The sequence below is a fragment of the Stenella coeruleoalba genome (assembly GCF_951394435.1).
Source record: "Stenella coeruleoalba genome assembly, chromosome: 10".
Lineage (NCBI taxonomy): Eukaryota > Metazoa > Chordata > Mammalia > Artiodactyla > Delphinidae > Stenella > Stenella coeruleoalba.
Genome location: NC_137156.1, coordinates 64,485,659 through 64,505,846, shown reverse-complemented (window position 1 = coordinate 64,505,846; position 20,188 = coordinate 64,485,659). Strand labels below are relative to the sequence as shown.

The window sequence follows — 20,188 nt, the reverse complement described above, 5'->3', positions numbered from 1 at the left end:
TTAAGAATTATTTATATTTTACCTTTAGAGTATGCTTTTTAATTTTTTAAGCAGTATTTGGTCATCTTTGTTGCTAATACTTCTTTGGTACTGACTTCTGATTCAGTATTGTCTGTATATGTCAGTATTGAAAAGTGTTTTGGATTTAATCAGATTTCAGGCTTTGGGGCAGGAGTTAGGTGAGGAGATAAATTTCTACAAAATTTTTGATGTTGCACATATTTCCCATCTTGTATCCAAATACCTAGAGATGAAAATATTTCTGAGGTATACATTTTTCTCTCAGCTTTGTGATACTATTCTGACAATTCTGCTTTGACAGTTAGCATTGAATCTGGTTTATGATAATGTGTAGATTAAGCTGTTTGCAATACTGAATCAAGTATTGTATTCTTCCTCTTTCTGTGTGTCTTCTCAGTAATTATTCATCCAGAAATCTGCTGGGCAGCTACATTTACCTATTCAGACTCCTTGGGTCTTTACTGGTATCATTTGGAATAATTATATTTTGATTATATTTTGTATTTTGAGTACTTATCAGTTAATACTTCTGAATCATTTTACCTGATAGAATCTCAGTTTATAGGGTCAAAATCTGTCCTTAAATACGTATCTGTTCAGCTCCTTGGTAGTCATCACCTTTTAACAAAACAAGGTTGTTTTCAGGGCTTCTTGCCACTTCTTTAAACAGTTTTTCTATCGTAATTTCAGAGTATGTTTGAGTCCTAGCTAGCCATGGTACTTATTTGTTATATAACTCCAGGTGTGGGAGATACACCCACCTCTGATGGTGGTCAGGATTGAGTGAGATAATATATGCAAAAGGGCTTTTCTGCTTGATAAAGCACTATATATAAATCAGTGTGTCATAAGGATTTTAGATATATTGAATTCCGCTGTCTTTCTTATAGAAGCCTACAAAAAGCTAGAAAACTAGTTTAAAATTTGATCACCTTCAGCTTCCTCTACTGTGGATCACTCCTTTTGACCTTTTCCAATCAAAACAAGCTGTTAGGGCTTCCCTGGTGGCGCAGTGGTTGGGAGTCCACCTGCCGATGCAGGGGACACGGGTTCGTGCCTTGGTCCGGGCGGATCCCACATGCCGCGGAGCGGCTGAGCCCGTGAGCCATGGCCGCTGAGCCTGCGCATCCGGAGCCTGTGCTCTGCAACGAGAGAGGCCACAGCAGTGAGAGGCCTGCATACTGCAAAGAAACAAAACAAAACAAAACAAGCTGTTAGTTATTAGGAGTTGGTAGTTAAAACGCTCTCTGTAAAGAGCATTGTGTGGAGCTCTTTCTCAGGTATCCTAGGAGTAGCACTTCAGTTGTTATTCAAGTCTCATTGAAGCCAAACAATTAGACAGGTTTCATGAGTACTCCACCCCACCCCCATCCCCGCCTCCGCCTCAAAAAAGTTTTCTAACTTTTTATGATAAAGTAAAATCAAAGTAAGTAAATGACTAGGGAATTATTCAAAAAAGAAAAAAAGAGTTTGAAGTAAAAGATTGTTTTACACATTTGTAGTAAAATATTCACATTTAAAGTTAAAAAAATATTAATGGGTATATCTTCCAATAAGATTTGTCAACTTGGAAGTCAGATACTGCTTATTAAGAACTAGAAAACTATAAATTGTGAATTTCTTCATTTTATCTTTTAGAGTTATGCCCAGCCAAGTCTTCAGTACATCCAGGGACAACAGATTTTCACAGCTCACCCACAAGGAGTGGTGGTACAGCCAGCCACAGCCGTGACTACAATAGTTACACCAGGGCAGCCTCAGCCCTTACAGCCAGTAAGAAATATTTTGGTTGCTAAAACTCTCCTTGGGTACCTACCTTATCTTTAGAAAGATTACTGTTTGTTTGGTTTAGTTAGGGGGTTTTTTACTCCTTTTTTGTTTGTTTGTTTTTTATAAAAATTTCTGTAGTCTCCAATTTCACTCAAGTGCCTGTGGACCCTGAGGGAGCACTACACGACAGTGCTGTCAATTAAAAAAAATTCTGTGGAACTTACAACTATGTTAATTTATATGTACTTTGCCCTTAGGATCCTTTTTATTTGTAATTTAAACTGACTGATCTTGTATTCTTACACTTTGCTATGAATTTCTGAAGTAATAGTTTTCTAGACTAGCTCCATCATTATTTATGGAGAACTAGACTATGATACTGTACTGAGGGCTAGAGATATAAAATTGAATGATATAGTTCACTTTACATGTTGTACAATATATATTGAAAGAAGCTTTTGGTATTCTGCCACCTGTGTAGAAGGATATGATGAAATCTTGATGAAATGCTGTTTTTAGATGAAATGGGAAATAGGAGCTGGCACTAGAAGCAGTTGAGAAACTAAACATGAACAAATTAGCAGGTTAGAATACTGACATTTCCAGAGAAGGCTCTTGTTGCATTCTGGTGGCTTTCGATAAGTAGGGCAGTCGGTGGAGATGGAGTAAAAAGACTACATGTGAAACACTTAGAAATAAGACAGTGTGTATGGCAGGTATTTGAGGGCTTGCCGTGAATTGGGTCCTTCTAGGCATTTTGAAAACAAACGTAAAATTCCATTCCTGTGCTTAAAAGCTGACATTCCAGTAAGAGAGATGAGGATCACAATGAATAATACTAAAAGTAGTCAGCGTTTAGTGTCATGAAATATGCAGGTAGAATTTGAGGAGGGGAAAAAATTATTCCCAAATTGGAGAAGGATTGGTAATCTAGTAGATATTGAATAATTTGGAATATTCTTAAGTGACACGAAAGCTTAGGGGAAAGAGATCACCTTATAGGCTAGATAGAGGACTACAGGAATGGAGGAAGTGGAACTTAAGTGGGGCCAACAAAAAGCAGCTCTGTGAAGTAAGGCTTGGGGGGGTATGCACAAAGCAGCAATGCTTGGAGACTTAGGTTTGCTTAAAAGTGGCCATGTTTTATCTGAGCCTGGGATCTTAGGTTCCTCTTTAACTGCTCAAGCAAAGGTAAAGTTGGAAATTTTTTTCTTTATTAACTGGATTACATAGAATGAACAATTAAGAGTATATATCCTTATCATGATTATATTATCAGTTTACTAGAGCTACTTTAACAAAATACCACAGACTACGTAGCTTAACTAACAGAAATTTATTTTCTCATAGTCTCGGAGCCTGCAGGTCTAAAATCAAGGTGTCAGCAGGTTTGCTGTCTCCTGAGGCTGCTCCTGTTTTGCAGATGGCTGCTTTCTCACTGTGCCCTCACCTGGTCTTTTCTCTGCGCACATTCCCTGATGCCTCTTCCACTTCTTATAAGGACACCAGTCCTGTTGCATTAGGGCCGCACTCTCGAGACCTCATTTAACCTTAATTACCTATTTAAAGGTGCTGTCTTCAAATACAATCGCATTGGGGGTTAGGGCTTCATATGAATTTGGGGGAAGCACAATTCAGTTTATAACAGTGATTATGAAGTTTTTATGTTTTTCAAAATGTGGCATTAAATTTTTAAAAGCTATTTATTTAGAAAATTTTTTTCAATTAAACTGAAAAACAAGCTTTTCACCCATTTCTATATTTTTAAAATATAAATATGAGGTTTCAAACATACAAAAAATATATAATGGATAAATGTTAACATTTTATCATATTTGCTTCTATCTAAAGCCCATTCAGCTAATTGGTATCTTGGAGTTGGTTATATGCCATTTAGCATTGGTTTTTTTAAGGTTGAAAAATATTGTTCTACATAATGAGCTGCTGAATATCTTTAAATATGGTGTATTGGATGGTGAACTCGAAGCCTGCTGTGAATTTTCTGATAGATCCCTAAAGCTCTTCATATACACTGTCTCTGATCATTTCCCAGATTGTACCTTTACTTTTAATCTTTTTTTAAAAGAAGAGGAAGATGTATGTTTTTACATACTGCTTAACTAGACTATTTTTGTCCTTCTCAGCCAGATTAAAAGAAATGTCACTGATCAAGAACTTGTGTGTCTTTTTAGCCTGAAATGGTTGTGACAAATAATCTCTTGGATTTACCACCCCCATCTCCTCCCAAACCAAAAACCATTGTCTTACCTCCCAACTGGAAGACAGCCCGAGACCCAGAAGGGAAGATTTACTACTACCATGTGATCACAAGGTAAGAAGAGCTGTCTGAGCATTCCCAAATCAGCTTTCAGTTGGTCAAAGAAGCTGCCACTGTAAGGGGAGTTTTATGGTTATAGACTTGCTATTAGCTGTTAACTGTGCCTGAGGGCTGCTGGTTTTCCAGAATCCCATCATAAATGTTATGACATACTTTAGACTTTGGTCCTTTTTAGGTATGTTCTGGTGTTTTTAATCTGCAAGACTCTTGGAGAAAACTAAGGAATTTATTTTATTTATTTATTTGGTTGTGCCAGGTCTTAGTTGCAGCAGGCGGGCTCCTTAGTTGAGGCATGTGAACTCTTAGTTGCAGCATGTGGGATCTGGTTCCCTAACTAGGGATTGAACTGGGGCCCCCTGCATTGGGAGCATGGAGTCCCAACCACTGTGCCACCAGGGAAGTCCCAAACTAAGGAATTTTTTAGAAAATGGTAATGACTTCATCTAACATTGTAGATAATCAGGGGTCGTGGGCAAACCTTTTCTGTAAAAGGCCAGATAATAAATATTTTAGGCTTTGCTTGCCAAACATTCTTTGTCACAACTGTTCAGTTCTTCTATTGTTGTGTAAGCAGCCATAGACAATACGTAAATGAATGGGTATGTCTCTGTTCCAGTAAAACTTTATTTGGTTCATGAGCCATAGTTTGATGACTCCTGCAATTTATATAAAAAAACCTGATTTATCTTTTTCTTAGAATTAAACATATATTTTAGGCAGATAGCTTTATGTGAATATATGTGTTTTCTGTGTGTGTATGTATGTATTCATTGGTATATAATGTGAGTTATTGGGGTGCATGTTTTGTCATCTGCTTTGTTTACCAATCTATTTATAGAACTTTCTGTACCAATTAATGAAAAACTACATTATTTTTAATACTTGCTTATTTGTTGCAGGGCTCAGCAAACTATGTCAATGGGCTACTTGTTTTGGTAAATAAAGTTTTTTTGGAACACAGCCACACCCATTTATTTAGGAATTGTTGATGGCTACTTTCATACTCCAATGACAGTAGACTAGTTGTGACAGAGATCATTTGGTCCACAAGGTCAAGGGGATTTACTCTCTGATCCTTTATAGAAGAAGTTTGCCTAACCCCTGCTCTTCTGTATGGCTATACCAAATTTTGTTTAACCCACCCTGATTGATGGATTTTCACTATTTTATATATAACTCTAAACCTGGACATCCTTACAGACACTAACACTAATCTTACTGCCTTCTTCAGGCAGATTCTTAGAGGCAAAATATTTGATCAAAAGAGATACACATTTTAAGTTGATAAGTATTGTCAGCTTACCATTAAAAAAAAATCATACCAATTTAGACTCCCACAAAAGGTACACAAAAGTGCCTTTTTCTTCATGTAGGTTCTTTAACTCATGTAAAATAGTAGATGAGAAATCTTATTTTTATTTTCAATTATTTTTGAGATGGAACGTCTTCATTAGATTATTGGCTATTTGTATCTTTTGTGAATTGCTTGTTTGGGGCATCTACCCATTTTCTGTCAGCATTGTTAATCTGTTTATCAAGAATATTACAGGGCTTCCCTGGTGGTGCAGTGGTTGAGAGTCCGCCTGCCGATGCAGGGGACGTGGGTTTGTGCCCTGGTCTGGGAGGATCCCACATGCCGCGGAGCGGCTGGGCCCATGAGCCATGGCCACTGAGCCTGCGCATCCGGAGCCTGTGCTCCGCAACGGGAGAGGCCACAACAGTGAGAGGCCCGCGTATCGCCAAAAAAAAAAGAATATTGCAAATGTTTTTGTTTGTAATGTCTTGTGACGTGAAGAAGTTAAAAATTTCATGCAGTCAAATATTTTCCCTTTATGTATTCTACTTAGAAAGGTCTTCATTATTCCCATAAAAATACCTTTATAAAACAAGCCCTTGGGACTTCCCTGGTGGCACAGTGGTTAAGAATCCCCCTGCCAGTGCAGGGGATACGGGTTTGATCCCTGGTCCGGGAAGATCCCACATGCCGTGGAGCAGCTAAGCCTGTGTGCCACAACTACTGAGCCTGCACTCTAGAGCCCGCACGCCACAACTAATGAGCCCACACGCCACAACTACTGAGGCCTGCATGCTCTAGGTCCCGTGTGCCGCAACTACTGAGGCCACGTGCTGCAACTACTGAATCCCGCATGCCTAGAACCTGTGCTCCACAACAAGAGAAGCCACCGCAATGAGAAGCCCGCTTGCCGCAACTAGAGAAAGGCCGCGCGCACCAATGAAGACCCAATGCAGCCAAAAAAAACCTAAAGAAACAAGCCCTTGTTATGCTGCTGACTGGAAGTTGTGACTTTAAAAACCAGTGTCTGCAAATTTTACCAGAACTTTGTTTTTTCAATACCAAAGCAAGCTTTATAATGGACTATCACTTTTCAAAAAAAAAAATTATATTTCTTATTTATGTGTGTAATTTTTCCATCTTTTTTTCAAGGTTTTCCTTAGCTAGCACCTAAGAGCATAATACCTCCTGTTTAATTCCCATAATAAAACCCACAGCTGCTTGTGCTTCTTTGATTACAATAGAAATCTTGAGCCCATTTTATAATTAGTTCTGTCGGTCAGAGATAAACCTACTTTCATAATCATCTGCAAAACTGATTTACATCAAATGCCTTTAATGTTGCTAACTAAAGATTGCTGTGGTAGGAAAGCACAAGACTGTAATGGCAGGATAGACCTGTCAGATATGTCGCTAGCTTCTTGGAGGCTTTTGACGTTTTAAGTGATTCCCCTTAGAGCATTTCCTGTGACAGCTGACTTCTGACTCCTGAATAGAATTTCCTTACTTCCACATGTTACTTCACAGATCTAGCTTTAAAAACAAAACAAAAACAAAACCATCTTTGCCTGCTAACTTTCAAAACAGCCATAAACATGCAATGAGGGAATTCCCTGGTCGGGAGCTAAGATCCCCAAGAGCTATGCGGCGTGGCCAAAAAAAAGAAGCATGCAAAGAGTTAATGTGGTTGAACTCTTTTTTTGTAGCCAGCTGAAAATATTTTTAGCAGAGGGCACAAGTTTTTAACCTGTACATCTTTTCCATGCTGTAAGTCATCAAGCCAGAGGAGCAAAACTACAAACAAGAAGACTCCTAAGGCAAGGAACGGTTTTCTCACATGATCAAGGATTGTGAGGAGGGTGTTGTGATTTATTTTACTTTGCTCCAGGTACAATCATGATTGATCACCTGCATAGGGGTGGCATAGGCAGGCACCTACTCCATGTACTTTCCTTAGACTTTGCTGAATCCTGTTTTCAGGACATTAATAGTCAGGTGAGAGACAAAGATGTTTGGTTTTACTGTTGTCTTTGATACCCAGCAAATGTTGCCACAGCGTTGGCTACAGAAGAACAGTGGGCTAAAAACAATGTATGTCTATGGGATAGAATCATTGCTGCTGGGAAGAATGTCTCTGTCTTATGGAGCTGACTTGTTCTGTTTCATTGCATGTTGTATGTTATGTATATATGAGCAGAGATACCTATGCCAGAGTTCTCTGTTTTCTGGCCATGACAGCATGGCTGTTCTTACCTTCTTCTAGGCAGACTCAGTGGGATCCTCCTACTTGGGAAAGCCCAGGAGATGATGCCAGCCTTGAGCATGAAGCTGAGATGGACCTGGGAACCCCAACATATGATGAAAATCCCATGAAGGTGAGTGTGGCTTACAGATATGTTTCCTGATCATTTGGGATTCTTTGTCTTCTCATTTTGTAGAGTCAGTAGCCATGTTATCTTGGAATTCTATTTTTCTTATTGTTCTGGAGAATTATGCATATAAAAAAATGCTTGGGGGTGGTAGGACGTCCAAACAATACAGAAGTACAGTATTTAGAACAAAAAATAAAAGCTCTTAATTTCTATTTAGTTGCTCTCCTTTCATCATACTTCCCTCTCTGGAGATAAATACTGTTAACTTTTTAGTGCACAGGTTCTCAACCAAGAGCAGTTTTGCTCCTCGGGAGACTTTTGATAATATTTGGTTATTAACAACCAAATATTTTTGGTTGTTACAGCTGTGGAGATTCTACTAGCTTCTAGTGTGTACAGAGGCCAGAGAAGCCACTAAACATCTTAGAGTGCACAGGATAATCCCCCACAACAAAGAACTGGCCCAAATGTCAGTAGTGCCAAAGTTGCAAAACCTTGCTTTGTTGTATGTTCTTCGAGACCTTTATGGAAAACACACACAGGTGTTTTTCTTTCTTTTCATTCTAAACATACAAATAGAATCATAGTATTCTTATTCCATTATAACTTCCTTTAATATATCTTAGCTCTTTCCCTGTAGATTACAGCATTCTTCTTAATGTTATGTTTCTTTTAAGTGTGTTTTTTCTGTTTAACGGCAGTCTTTCTTCGTTTGCTTTAATGTCTTGCCATTTTGGGATTGGTGGGTCTGGAAAGAAGTTAAACTGGTTGCATTAAAACCTCACCAAAGGGGCTTCCCTGGTGGCGCAGTGGTTGAGAGTTCGCCTGCCAATGCAGGGGACACGGGTTCGTGCCCCGGTCTGGGAAGATCCCATATGCTGCGGAACGGCTGGGCCCGTGAGCCATGGCCGCTGAGCCTGCACGTCCGGAGCCTGTGTTCCACAACAGGAGAGGCCACAGCAGTGAGAGGCCCGCATACCGCAAAAAAAAAAAAAAAAAAAACACCTCACCAAAAAAGTATAACTGGGCCCCCCCTTTTTTTAAGATTTGCAACTGAGATATTTTACTTTGGAAATACTATTCTAGAGTAAAGCGAAAGAGAGCTTATTCCTCGTCTCTCCTTCTAACAAGAGAGTAATCGGGATTAGAGGTCATGTGAATCAGTGTGACTCTCAATGCTTGAATTAAAAATTTTTATCCTTTTCCACTTGGAACAGGACTCACTGTCTCCAAGGATGTGGTGTCTTGAATGAAATCAAAGACAATATATCTATGCTCTAAGATTTGAATAGTATTTAATTTTGAAAATAAGAGACACTTAACTAGTTAAGTCAGTGGAAAGAGGTGGAAGAGGGAAGGAAGGAATGGGAATGAGAAGGAAAGTGGAAACAAATCCATACCTCCTTTTATATTTTATTCACTTTGGGGGAAATGTTTTTCTTTCTTCAGCATCATATTTAGCATTCCTTTAGTCTGAACAATTTCCTTTTTTGTTTTGTTTTGTTTTTTTTGTTTGTTTGTTTGTTTGTTTGTTTTTTGCGGTACGCGGGCCTCTCACTGCTGTGGCCCCTCCCATTGCGGAGCACAGGCTCCGGACGCGCAGGCTCAGCGGCCATGGCTCACGGGCCCAGCAGCTCCGTGGCATGTGGGATCTTCCCAGTCCAGGGCTCAAACCCGCGTCCCCTGCATCGGCAGGCGGACTCTCAACCACTGCGCCACCAGGGAAGCCCCCCCTTTTTTTTTTTATAAATTCTATCCACTATTTAAAAAATTTATTTGGCTGCGTCAGGTCTTAGTTGCGGCATGTAGGAATCTTCCTGTTAAGGCGTGCGAGCTCTTCGTTGCAGTGCACGGGCTTCTCTCTAGTTATGGCACGTGGGCTCAGTAGTTGCGGTTTGCGGGCTTAGTTGCCCCGTGGCATGTGGGATCTTAGTTCCCTGACCAGGGATCGAACCTGTGTCTCCTTCAGTGGAAGGCGGATTCTTAACCGCTGGACCACCAGGGAATTCCCAGTCTGAAGAATTTCCTTTAATACTTTGAGTATTTCAGGTCTAATTGTGATGAGCTGTCTCATTTTTGTTTGTCTGAAAAGGTCCTTATATACCTCTTTTTCTTAATATATTTTATTTTCAGACAGTTTTAGGTTCCCTTTAAATTTGAGCAGAAAGTACAGAGTTTCCATACACCCCCTGTCATCACACATGCATAGCGTCCTCCACTATCAACAGCCTGCCGGAGTATGATACATTTATTGCAATCAGTGAATCTACATTATTATCACTCAAAGTCTGTAGTTCACATTAGTGTTCTTGGTATTGTACATTCTGTGGGTTTTGACAAATGTATAATGGCATGTATCCACCATTATCATCTACAGAATAGTTTCACTGCATTGAAAATCTCTGTGCTCCCCCTATTCATCTCATCCTCTCTCCCCGCCTCCCCCCATCCCCATCCCTATCCCTGACAATCTCTGATCTTTTTACTTTCTCCAGTTTTGCCTTTTATAGAATGTCACATATTTGGACATGTAGCATTTTCAGAGTTGCTTCATTCACCTAGCAATATACATTTAAGGTTCTTGCATGCCTTTTCATGGCTTGGTAGCTCGTTTCTTTTTAGCATTGAATAATATCCCATTGTATTAGATGTGCCACATTTTATTTATCCATTTACCAGTTGATGGACATTTGAGTTGTTTCCACTCTTTGGCTGTTGTGAATAATGGTATATGAACAATTGTGAACAAATCTTTGGACATACATTTTCAGTTCTCTTGGGTAGATACCTAGGAGTGGAATTGCTGGATCAAAGTTAGACTGTCTCTGTCTAACTTTTTAAGAAACTGTCAAACTGTTTTCTAAAGTTGCTATATCATTGTACATTTCTACTGGCAGTGTAGGAAGTTTCTGTGGGAGAGTTTTTATAGAGACAGGTACCTAAGGGGAAAAAAACCCATAACTGTCATGTGCTTCCAGTAAAAAACTATCTGGATGTTCATTCACTCTCTATCTTAGCTTCTTAGGCTTTTGTCTCTGACTTGTCAGCTTTACCTTTTCTTGTATTTCTAATGAGAAAATATAAATGAAGTCATCTGTTTTGTTATTAACCCTTTGATAGTTTATGAAGGAACAAATGAGTTTTGATATTCCAACCAACCTTGCCATGATGCACAAGTCAAAGGCTTGAGGTGTCAGTCTTTGGATTTCTTTCTAGACCGTTGTCTCTATCATTAGGACCTAGTGTGACGTGGATAGCCAGGGACTTATTTGGATCTAACCTTCCTAACCAGTTTACTACTGTATTCACCTAGCTAGCATCTCAGACAGGAGAAGGATGCCTGTGGGTTATGTGTTTATTCCTTCTGCTCCAATTTTTTTTTTTCCCATCTTTAGGGCCTTCATTTAGATTTTAAAGCCCTTGGAGATGAAGACTGTAACATTGTAAATTTTCAGTAATTCACAGGCCTTGTGTAAGGTATCACAGATAGAAAGAGAAATAAATCTGAGTACTAATCTTCATGAAGTTCAATCTAAGGAAATAACCACATCTATAAACCAAGAACACAACGGGATAATTGCTGTAGTAGAAGTATGTACAGAATGCTATGGGAGCACAGAGATTAATGGTCTAAGAAAATGCACTAGTGATATGTCACAGAAAACATGATTTTACCTATAGCTAAGGTGAGCAGAAAAGAGGATTCTGGGCAAATAAAGCCGTTTTTGCAAAGGTATAAAGTCAGTACAAGACAGAGCCCATATAGGGAACAATAAAAATAATTTGGTTATGGTGAGAATTTAGATACATATGGGGTAGGTAGTGAGCAAGATAAAAATATGGAAAAGTAGGTCAGATTTAAATTGTCTAAGATCTTGGTGTCCTACCAATGTGATTATTGTATGCTTAAAAGCCAGTGGATGCTTTTAAAGCAGCAAGACAGGCAATCAAATATGTGTTCCTTGAGTGAAACAGGCCCGTTTGAAAAGGTGAGATTGGTAGCATTGGAGATCAGATTGAAGAGTATTTTAATAGTTTAGGCAAAGTGAGGAACTAAGAATGGAGATGTTGAAGATGCACGCAAAGGCATCTGAGAGGCATCATTTGGGGCTGAGCAAACAAGTGGATATGGAAGAGGCAAGGAATGGCCTGCCAGTTTCTTGAAAGTGTCGTAGAGATGATTTGTTCCTGTCCTCTCACTTCCTGCACCCCCTCTCCCATGCCTCATTTGACAAACTAAGGTGTGGTATATAGTGCCTGATCTAGAACCAAACTGAAATTATTTTGCTCTTTTTGTTAGCAAAGGTGGCGGCAACTTCAAAACAATATACTGAGTTTTTATTATTTTCAAGGATCTTTCTTTCTTAACCTTTTAATTGGTGTGTACCAGGTTCGTGTGTTGTAGAATTTAGGTTGAATCATGTGTAGTGTTTCTGATACCTCAACTTCTTCTGGACCAGGAAAGCTCCTAGAGAGAGCTCAGGGGATTGTGTGTTTTTAAAGCCCTACAACCTCACCAAGTCAGAGATTAAATTAGAAATGCACTGGAATTATTTAGCTTTCTGAACACATACCCCGTTCAGAGGGAAGCAGAACATTCCTGTTTACACAGTGCCCTCACTGAGAGCCTGGCCTCCTCTATAGGAGCCAGAGCCTTGAGATCATTGTTATACCTTAAGGGGCTTTCTGTACTCATTGCTGCTGCTACTCATTTCTGAGATCCACAAGACAGCAGCTGAGGGTGTGTTGAAATTACCTTGGCTTATTCAGGCAATTCTTGATCCCATGCTACATGAGGTCTTATTGTGAAGCACAGCTACACTCTCTACTGCTAGAAAAAATAACCACAAAATCTCAAAGCAAAACATTTGAAAACAGTTATTTGCATTTTGTTTCCTAAAACCAGAGGTAGAATTTGTATGTTCTTTCTACCCTGCCCTCCCTTTCCTGCTGCCACAGCCACAGAAAGAAAGTAGAAAAGTAGAAAATATGCAAAGCTTTTATAACAAGTCAGGGAAAGCTGATGTATAGAAGCCCAGAAGCCAGGGGAGTGCCACCTTTCTCTGGAGCCAGTCCAGAGCAGAGGGAGTTGAACAGTCCCTTCATCACCAGCACCTTCATACTGTTTCTGGAAAGAGAGGAATCAGAAATGGGGGTAGGTTGAAAAAATTTTGTGCTCTAAGCAGCTAGCAAAAAAATGAAGTACCTGTAATGCCAACTGCTTCTACATCCATCTGAAGTGAGTTGCATTCAAAGGGGAATGCTCATAATCTTTTCCATGGAGAAGTACATTTACTAGGAAGGGGCTTGATGACTGGTGGTGAGCAAAGGTATGGGGAGGTGGCCTTGCATGCCAGGTGCTCTGAATGCCAGGGCTGCTGACCTCTCACCTCTCAGCAGTGCCTAATCAGGCAGGGGGCGTGGGGCAGGGGGACTGGCAGCCTCCCCCTTGCAGTGCTGGAAGGGAGCATTCCTAGGTTTGTCATCATCTTAGCATCTTGGGACAGAGTATCTTCTGTCTTAGGATCTACTCATCTGTTCACTGACTTGCATGACCCTCATCTCCTCCCCCGCAACACCTTGATACCTCTTTAGTCTTTCCATTCCTGAACCGAGGATACCAACCTTTAAGGAGCCTCTCTTGCATGCTGAGACTGTCTCCTACAGTCTAGGGGACTTGGATGAGGAACATGGTATTTGGACCATGGTTGTGTGGCTAAATCATTTTGCCTTTGTCCAGGAGTCCTAAAATGTCAGAGACAGGAGAGGTGGAGCCCGTTGAGTCTGGGCCTCTCTTGACAGTGTGGGATACTGCAGCTCAGAACAGGGACCTGAGTGGTCCAAATCACACAGCACATTTCTCTGCAGAGAAGGTGACCCTGAAACAAATGTTTAACTACATCAAGGATGTAGCTTTCACTTAGGGTAGAGAATTAGAACTTGGTTTATAGGAGCGAGGCCAGTGCCAGATGACAAGATTTAAACATGAAGTGAGAGTGGTAACAGCAGCTAAGTTGACTCCAGGCCATGTCCCTTTAAGATTCTAATACCAAGAGTGAGGCATCCCAATTGCGGGAAAGAAGGGAGGTTCTCGAAGAGCAGGGCATCACTGACCTGACCTCTCATTCCCACACTGTGGTGTTTTCCATTTCTAGACCTCTAAAAAGCCTAAGACAGCAGAAGCAGACACCTCCAGTGAGCTGGCTAAGAAAAGCAAAGAAGTATTCAGAAAAGAGGTAAGGTTTGGTGGGATGTGGACACTACATTCTGAAGGCTTAAACTGAGACCCTTTCTTTCTCATCCTAAGTGTGCACAGCTGTTTGTAGTACTAGGTGGCCCTGCCTTTGGGTGTTCCTTTGCTTCTGTGATTGGACTGTGTAGTTGTTATGTGATGACATATTGGTATGGTCCTTTACAGTGGGATAATAAGCACTTTCATATCCATTATATCATTTTATCCCCACAACATCGCGTGAGGTAGGCAAGACTGGAATTGTAATTCCTCTTATGCTGGTGGAGGAGCTCTTGAGGTTTAGAGAAGGCAAGCTCTGGACAGAAGACTTGAACTCGGGCCTCTGGCTCAAAGTCCGTTTCTTTTTCTGTGATATCTCATTTGGTGGCTGCCTAATCCTCAAGTGATTGGGAGAAAGCAGCTCGTCTTTATGCTGCTGGAAGTGCAGTACAGCTCTCGGGACACTAACCTTTTCTGCCTCAGGGCATCCAGATTCTAAACTCCAGTCTTTGTTCACCGAGGGGGCTCATAGTCTGTTGGAGGAGGTAGACCTGTAAATAAGTAATGGCATTAAAAAAAAAAAAAAAAGTAATGGCAGCTGTGTGAGGAATGTGCCATGATAGGGCCTGGAGGTCTCTGTTCTGGGTGTCAGGAAAGGCACTTGAGTCAGGGGTAGGAATTAGCCAGATAGATCAGGAGGGTTGTAATTCAGGCAGTAGAGTGTACAGAGGCAGAAGAAGGCGTCATCCCTTTCAGGGAATCTGTGGGCTGTAGCACCCGGTATGTGAGGGGTGTTGGAAGATGAGGCTGCACAGTATTGTGCTGCTTGGTACTGTGAGTTGCAGGGAGTATTGCAGGATTTTAAGCTGGGAATAATGAAATCCCCTATTTTATTTGGGGAAGTGGATTGAGGGGAGAGAGTATGGAAACAGGAGACCACAGAAAAATTTTGAGTAAAAGCCTTCTCTAGAGTTAAAACTTAAGTTTCTCACTGTCCCTTTGTGATTATTGGCATTTCAGCCCAGCCAACTAGCAGCTTTTTATTTAGTGCCTACCTTGTGATATAGCCTTGTTCTTTGAATGTCTGAAGACTCACTGACTTTCAGGGATGGGTAGACCCTGTTCATGGTGCTCCCTGGTGAGTGGCTATCACTCACCTCCTCGCTCCCTTTTTCCCCTGGGGTCAACTTTGTGGCTTAGCGCCACAAATACTTCCAGAAATCCTGTGCCTGGATCTCTTTTGAGAGCCACTGGGTAAGACAGACACTACAGAGATAGCTCAGGAGGACATGGGAATTTGTGTATTGAAAAGGGTCTTACCCCAGATGTTCTCCAACCAGCTGCCATATCATGTGTCCCTCTGCTTCACATTGATGTAGTATGAATCAAATGAAGTGCAACACTTACAGAATCTAAGTAGCCTTCAGTAACAAAATGCCTGCATTTCCTGGAGTCACTGAGCCTCCTGGTAGCACAGAAAGGCCCTCTCTGCCCTGCCTCCAGGGGCCAGAGAATTTAGCTACAGTCTCTTTATGCCAAGAACATGAGATTTGTTAGCTGAAATCTGGGGCTGCCATGAGATTCAGCGTGGAGTCCTGCTGCTCTGTCCCTCCATCTGCAAGTGAGGCTTGCTAAGTCCATCCAAGGGAGCCCTTTCCCTCTTGAGGCTGATCCAGGATTCTTTTCTCTTATACCCCACTGGCATACTGGCATTCTTCTGTCCACAACAGCTAGTGTGAGTGAGGGAAAGGGAAGGATTGGCTGGCTCGGCTTACTGCCTATTCTAAGTATTTCCTCAGTACAACTTTCTTGCCTTCTCTGGACTATTGAGCAGTGTGCTCTTCTCCCCATACCTGTAGATGTCCCAGTTCATCGTCCAGTGCCTGAACCCTTACCGGAAACCTGACTGCAAAGTGGGAAGAATTACCACAACTGAAGATTTCAAACACCTAGCTCGCAAGGTATTCCCCCCTGCTTGTGGTCTGACAATGTTCTGGGAAAACTATACCGTCCTAGAAGGCCCCTTTCATCATAAAAAGTGAGTTTTCCTTGACACATGCCCAGGCTGGAGACCCAGGAACAGAGGGGGAAGGTTTGGGAAGAGAGGGTACCCTACTTGATGGTAGCGGTTCTCTGAGAGCTGAGCTTCCCCTTTCTGGTGATCCCAGCACCAGCCTGTCCCAACCTCCCCCTCCAGTTCACCTCCCAGTCTTTGTGAGAAGGGGCCTGAGGCAGCAGACTGGCCTTCCCCCCTCAAATCATTTCCACTCTGATTGGTGGCTGTGATCTCTCTTCCTGTGTCCTGGACAGCTGACTCACGGCGTTATGAATAAGGAGCTGAAGTACTGTAAGAACCCCGAGGACCTGGAGTGCAATGAGAATGTGAAACACAAAACCAAGGAGTACATTAAGAAGTACATGCAGAAGTTTGGGGCTGTTTACAAACCCAAAGAGGACACTGAATTAGAGTGAGCTGCAGGGCCAGGGTGGGAGGACGGGCAAGCTGGTAGGAGAGACTCTGGGGAGAAGAAATCCCGTGGGCCCTCTCTCCCCACCCCACTGTCAGGGCTGTGCTACTGATGACACATCACCCTGGGGAATTCAAACCTGCAGATTTCAACTGAAAGCCACAAAAATGAGCTCCATCTACAATAAGCGGTCCCTGGTTGTGAGCTGTTGGTAGAGGCCATCTGAGGCAAGGGTTTAGGCCCTTGAGACCTTCCCTTCTGAGACCCTGGCCAGGCCTGAGCCCACTCTCAAGCCTGGGTCTCCTCCTTGGCGGTGCTGTCAGCGCACAGACTCATGCGCATCCCCACCCACAACCCCTTACCCTGACGATCTGTATTATATTTTAATGTATATGTGAATATATTGAAAATAATTTGTTTTTTCCTGGTTTTTGGTTTTTGTTTTGCTTTTAAGCCTCTGCGTGCTAGGATCACAGAAGACTTTGTAAGGATGGTTTAAGTTCTCCTGCAAGGTTTAATTTGTTATCATGTAAATATTCCAGAGCAGGCTGCCTTGCGGTTTCGGCCAGCCTTGTGCTATGTTGATAAGATTGATTTACTGCTTAAAATCACTTTACTTTATCCAATTTTTACTGAACTTTTTATGTAAAAAATAAAATCAGTTAAAGAACTTGGCAGGTGTGTTCCCTAAAAGCTAGTCAAGCATGTTTGTATATAGTGTTGGCACTGAGAGAGAAAAGAGGTGGTGGCCATAGGTGTGTGAAGTCCAAAATTAATTCTTGAGATTGGAGTTTATCCCAGGTCTTCCCCACAGGTCCCACTGTGACTGAGGTAGGCATCTTACACACGCATTCCTGAGCAAAGGAAGTGGACCTGTGACCTCTCTGGCGCTGGGCTTCTTTACTTTGGGTAATAAGCCAGTCAAGAGAAAGGCACTTGTCTTCCCCTTTGTACCTTTTGGCTGGTGAAAGGGAATGAACCTCTTCCCTCCAGAGACTTGAGTTCCCAGAGCCCACAGGAATGCTCATTTGATGTTTGGGTTCCCTGACTCCCCACCATGCCTTCTGACACTGGGCTTGGATCCTAGAGGGAGTACCCCGATAAAGGGGTACAGTGCTCAAGTAATGAGAACAGACATCTTCTGGAGGACACAGCTCAGTGGAGACACACCCCATCCTTGATGGACCAGTTGTCTGGGCAGTGAGAAGGGCCAAAGGTTTCAGGCCAGCCTGGGGCCCAGCCCATCTTTGCAGAGACTGGTACCATCTCTTCCTCACCGGGGTGATTTTGCTCATTGCAGCAATGCCCTTGGGGAAGAGGCTGTGACCCGCCAGATACTGGATGGGGTGGGCAGCAGTTGGAACAGTCACTGCCTGCTGGGCACTTAGAGCTCAAGTTGTGCTCCTTTGATCCTCACAACCTGGAGGCACAGGAATTGGCACTGTTCGGATAAGGAGACTAAGGTTCAGAGAGGCTCAGTAACTCATCTCATATCCTTGTACTAAGAAATTGTGAAAAGAGGAGAAAAACACCTATTTTAAAGACATATCATTAGACATGCTATTTAACAATGTAGCCAAAGTATTTTCCCATGGTACTGCAGCCTTAAACTGTTTAACTCAAGCACATTATTATATCAAATGGAGGGACCCTAATTTAACCCCCTTAACATTTTATTTTATTTATTTTTAAACATTTGAAATGTTGATAGCACATATTTTTATTTTTAGGCTGTGTTGGGTCTTTGTTGCTGCGCACGGGCTTTCTCTAGTGGCGAGCAGGGACTACTTTGTTACAGTGAGTGGGCTTCTCACTATGCTGGCTTCTCTTGTTGCAGAGCACGGGCTCTAGGCATGCAGGCTCAGTAGGTGTGGCTCGCAGGCTCTAGAGCACAGGCTCAGGAGTAGTGGCGCACGGGCTTAGTTGCTCTGCGGCATGTGGGATCTTCCCGGACCAGGGCTCGAACCTGTGTCCCCTGCATTGGCAGGCGGATTCTTAACCACTGCGCCACCAGGGAAGTCCCCCGCCCCCCCCCCCCCCACCCTTAACAGTAAAGAAAATGTTTCAACTAATGTGCTTGAGCACATTAAAAGAAAGTGTTTCTCTTTTGGGTAGGTCTCCCATGCAGAGGTGCAGCCACATGCACTGCTGCTGGCAACCAAGTCAAACTCATAGTTTTACCTGAGGGTCCAGGTTTCAGATTTTCCAAGGAAATCTAGGTAGCCTTTCATTAAAGGGTGGTGACCAGAGAGCTGTCAAGTTTCAGAAAGGACCTCTTTGCAGAGGAATTCTCAGTTATTTTACCTCCTCTGGAGTTTGGGAGGGGAAGATCTTGAAACACACACCCCTTGAAACCTTTAGGCTCAAATCCCCTCAGTGGTGAAGAGAGTTACCGGCTAATCCAGGACCTGTTCATTCCTCTCAATGCAGGATTTCACCCTCATTGCTGATCTAACCCTTGATAACCCTCTGGCCACCTCCCTGCCAAAGTAGGTGTGATGTCTCCAGTGCTTTGGCCTGTTTATGGCTGACCAAACACCAAAGCTTTTCCTCCTTTCATCTCCGGATGATGGTGGCTCCAAACCTGCCCTGATTTTAAGTATAAGATTTACAGGGTTAAGCAGCCCTGGTAAACTCTGAGGCGTAGGAATAGCAGCAGTCTGATGAGTTTGGTACTCACAGAACAGCTAATGCAGGTCACATCTCAGCTAGGGGACAGGCTCTAGCCCGGGCCTCTGGATCATGACTGGACCCAAGTCTCCTGAGTTTAGGTGACTGTGCTTCTTAAGTGCCCTGATCCTGATGGACACCAGGATGGCAGCCATTGTTTCTTCCTAGGTGGGGGCCTGTCTGCTTTAGCACCTCCCTCCAAAGGCACAGTAACTGACCTGCCTGCTCCTCCATTCAGGGTGGGCATATGTGAGGGGTGCAGGTGGTCTGGCTGCAGCTGCCCTGTCCTCAGCAGCCCCTCAGGTAGGTGGGATGACCTACCTGTGCTTGGCTTGTGTGGAAGCATGTTTGGACCTCCCTCTTCGAGTCTGGAGTATGGGTCTTGAAAGAACACTTTCTTCCTTTTCCTCACCTGGAGATGACCTGAGGCCCTTGGTAACTAGCTTCCCAGGACCAGTTCAGAGGCAGTTCACTTTGCCTCGGAACTGCCTCTTGCTTTCTGCCTAGGGGTGGGGCAGGCTTCCAGCCCTTGAGGCTAGTCACAGCACAAGTCAGGAAAATGGTCTCAAACCCAAGGCCTGTGAGTCTTGGTGGGAGGCTTCTGAATGTGCCAGTCTATTTATTGTTCTCCAGCTAAGGAAGCTGAAGTTCAAAAAGGTAAAATGCTTCCTAACACAATTCAGCCAGTGAATGGCAGATGCAGGATGTGAACTACATACACTCTGCCCGCAGAGCTCACACATCTGCGGGAACACACTGCCTGCCAACTCAGGGGCTTTTCCCACCTTCTAGGGATCCCATCCTTTTTCTGGGCCTCTGCCACATAGCTATCCAACTGTCTCACAGGCCCACGGAACCAGACAGAGCCAGGCCAGTAGTCCAAAGTTGCCTTTAATATGGGATACAAAAGTAGAAAAAACAGTTGAGGCTAAGTAAGAGGGGGTGGAGTGGGGATCAGGAGAGCAGGACTGCTCCTCACTATCAACCCCTCCCCCCAATATCCTGGTCCCTGTCCTGGAGGAA

The 20,188-nt window shown here is 42.8% G+C and overlaps 1 protein-coding gene across 2 annotated transcripts in view; it reads left to right on the top strand.

Annotated features, from left to right (window-relative positions):
- SETD2 (SET domain containing 2, histone lysine methyltransferase) overlaps positions 1-17,113 on the top strand; it is a 112,446-nt gene extending 95,333 nt beyond the window's left edge. For both annotated transcript variants that reach the window (XM_079935765.1, XM_079935764.1), the window contains exons 16-21: positions 1,660-1,794; positions 3,984-4,123; positions 7,687-7,798; positions 13,951-14,031; positions 15,887-15,988; positions 16,338-17,113. In XM_079935765.1, the coding sequence (XP_079791891.1) occupies positions 1,660-1,794; positions 3,984-4,123; positions 7,687-7,798; positions 13,951-14,031; positions 15,887-15,988; positions 16,338-16,499 (732 nt within the window). In that variant the 3' untranslated portion in view covers positions 16,500-17,113. The remainder of the gene's footprint in view (positions 1-1,659; positions 1,795-3,983; positions 4,124-7,686; positions 7,799-13,950; positions 14,032-15,886; positions 15,989-16,337) is intronic.
- The last annotated feature ends 3,075 nt before the right edge of the window (positions 17,114-20,188 follow it).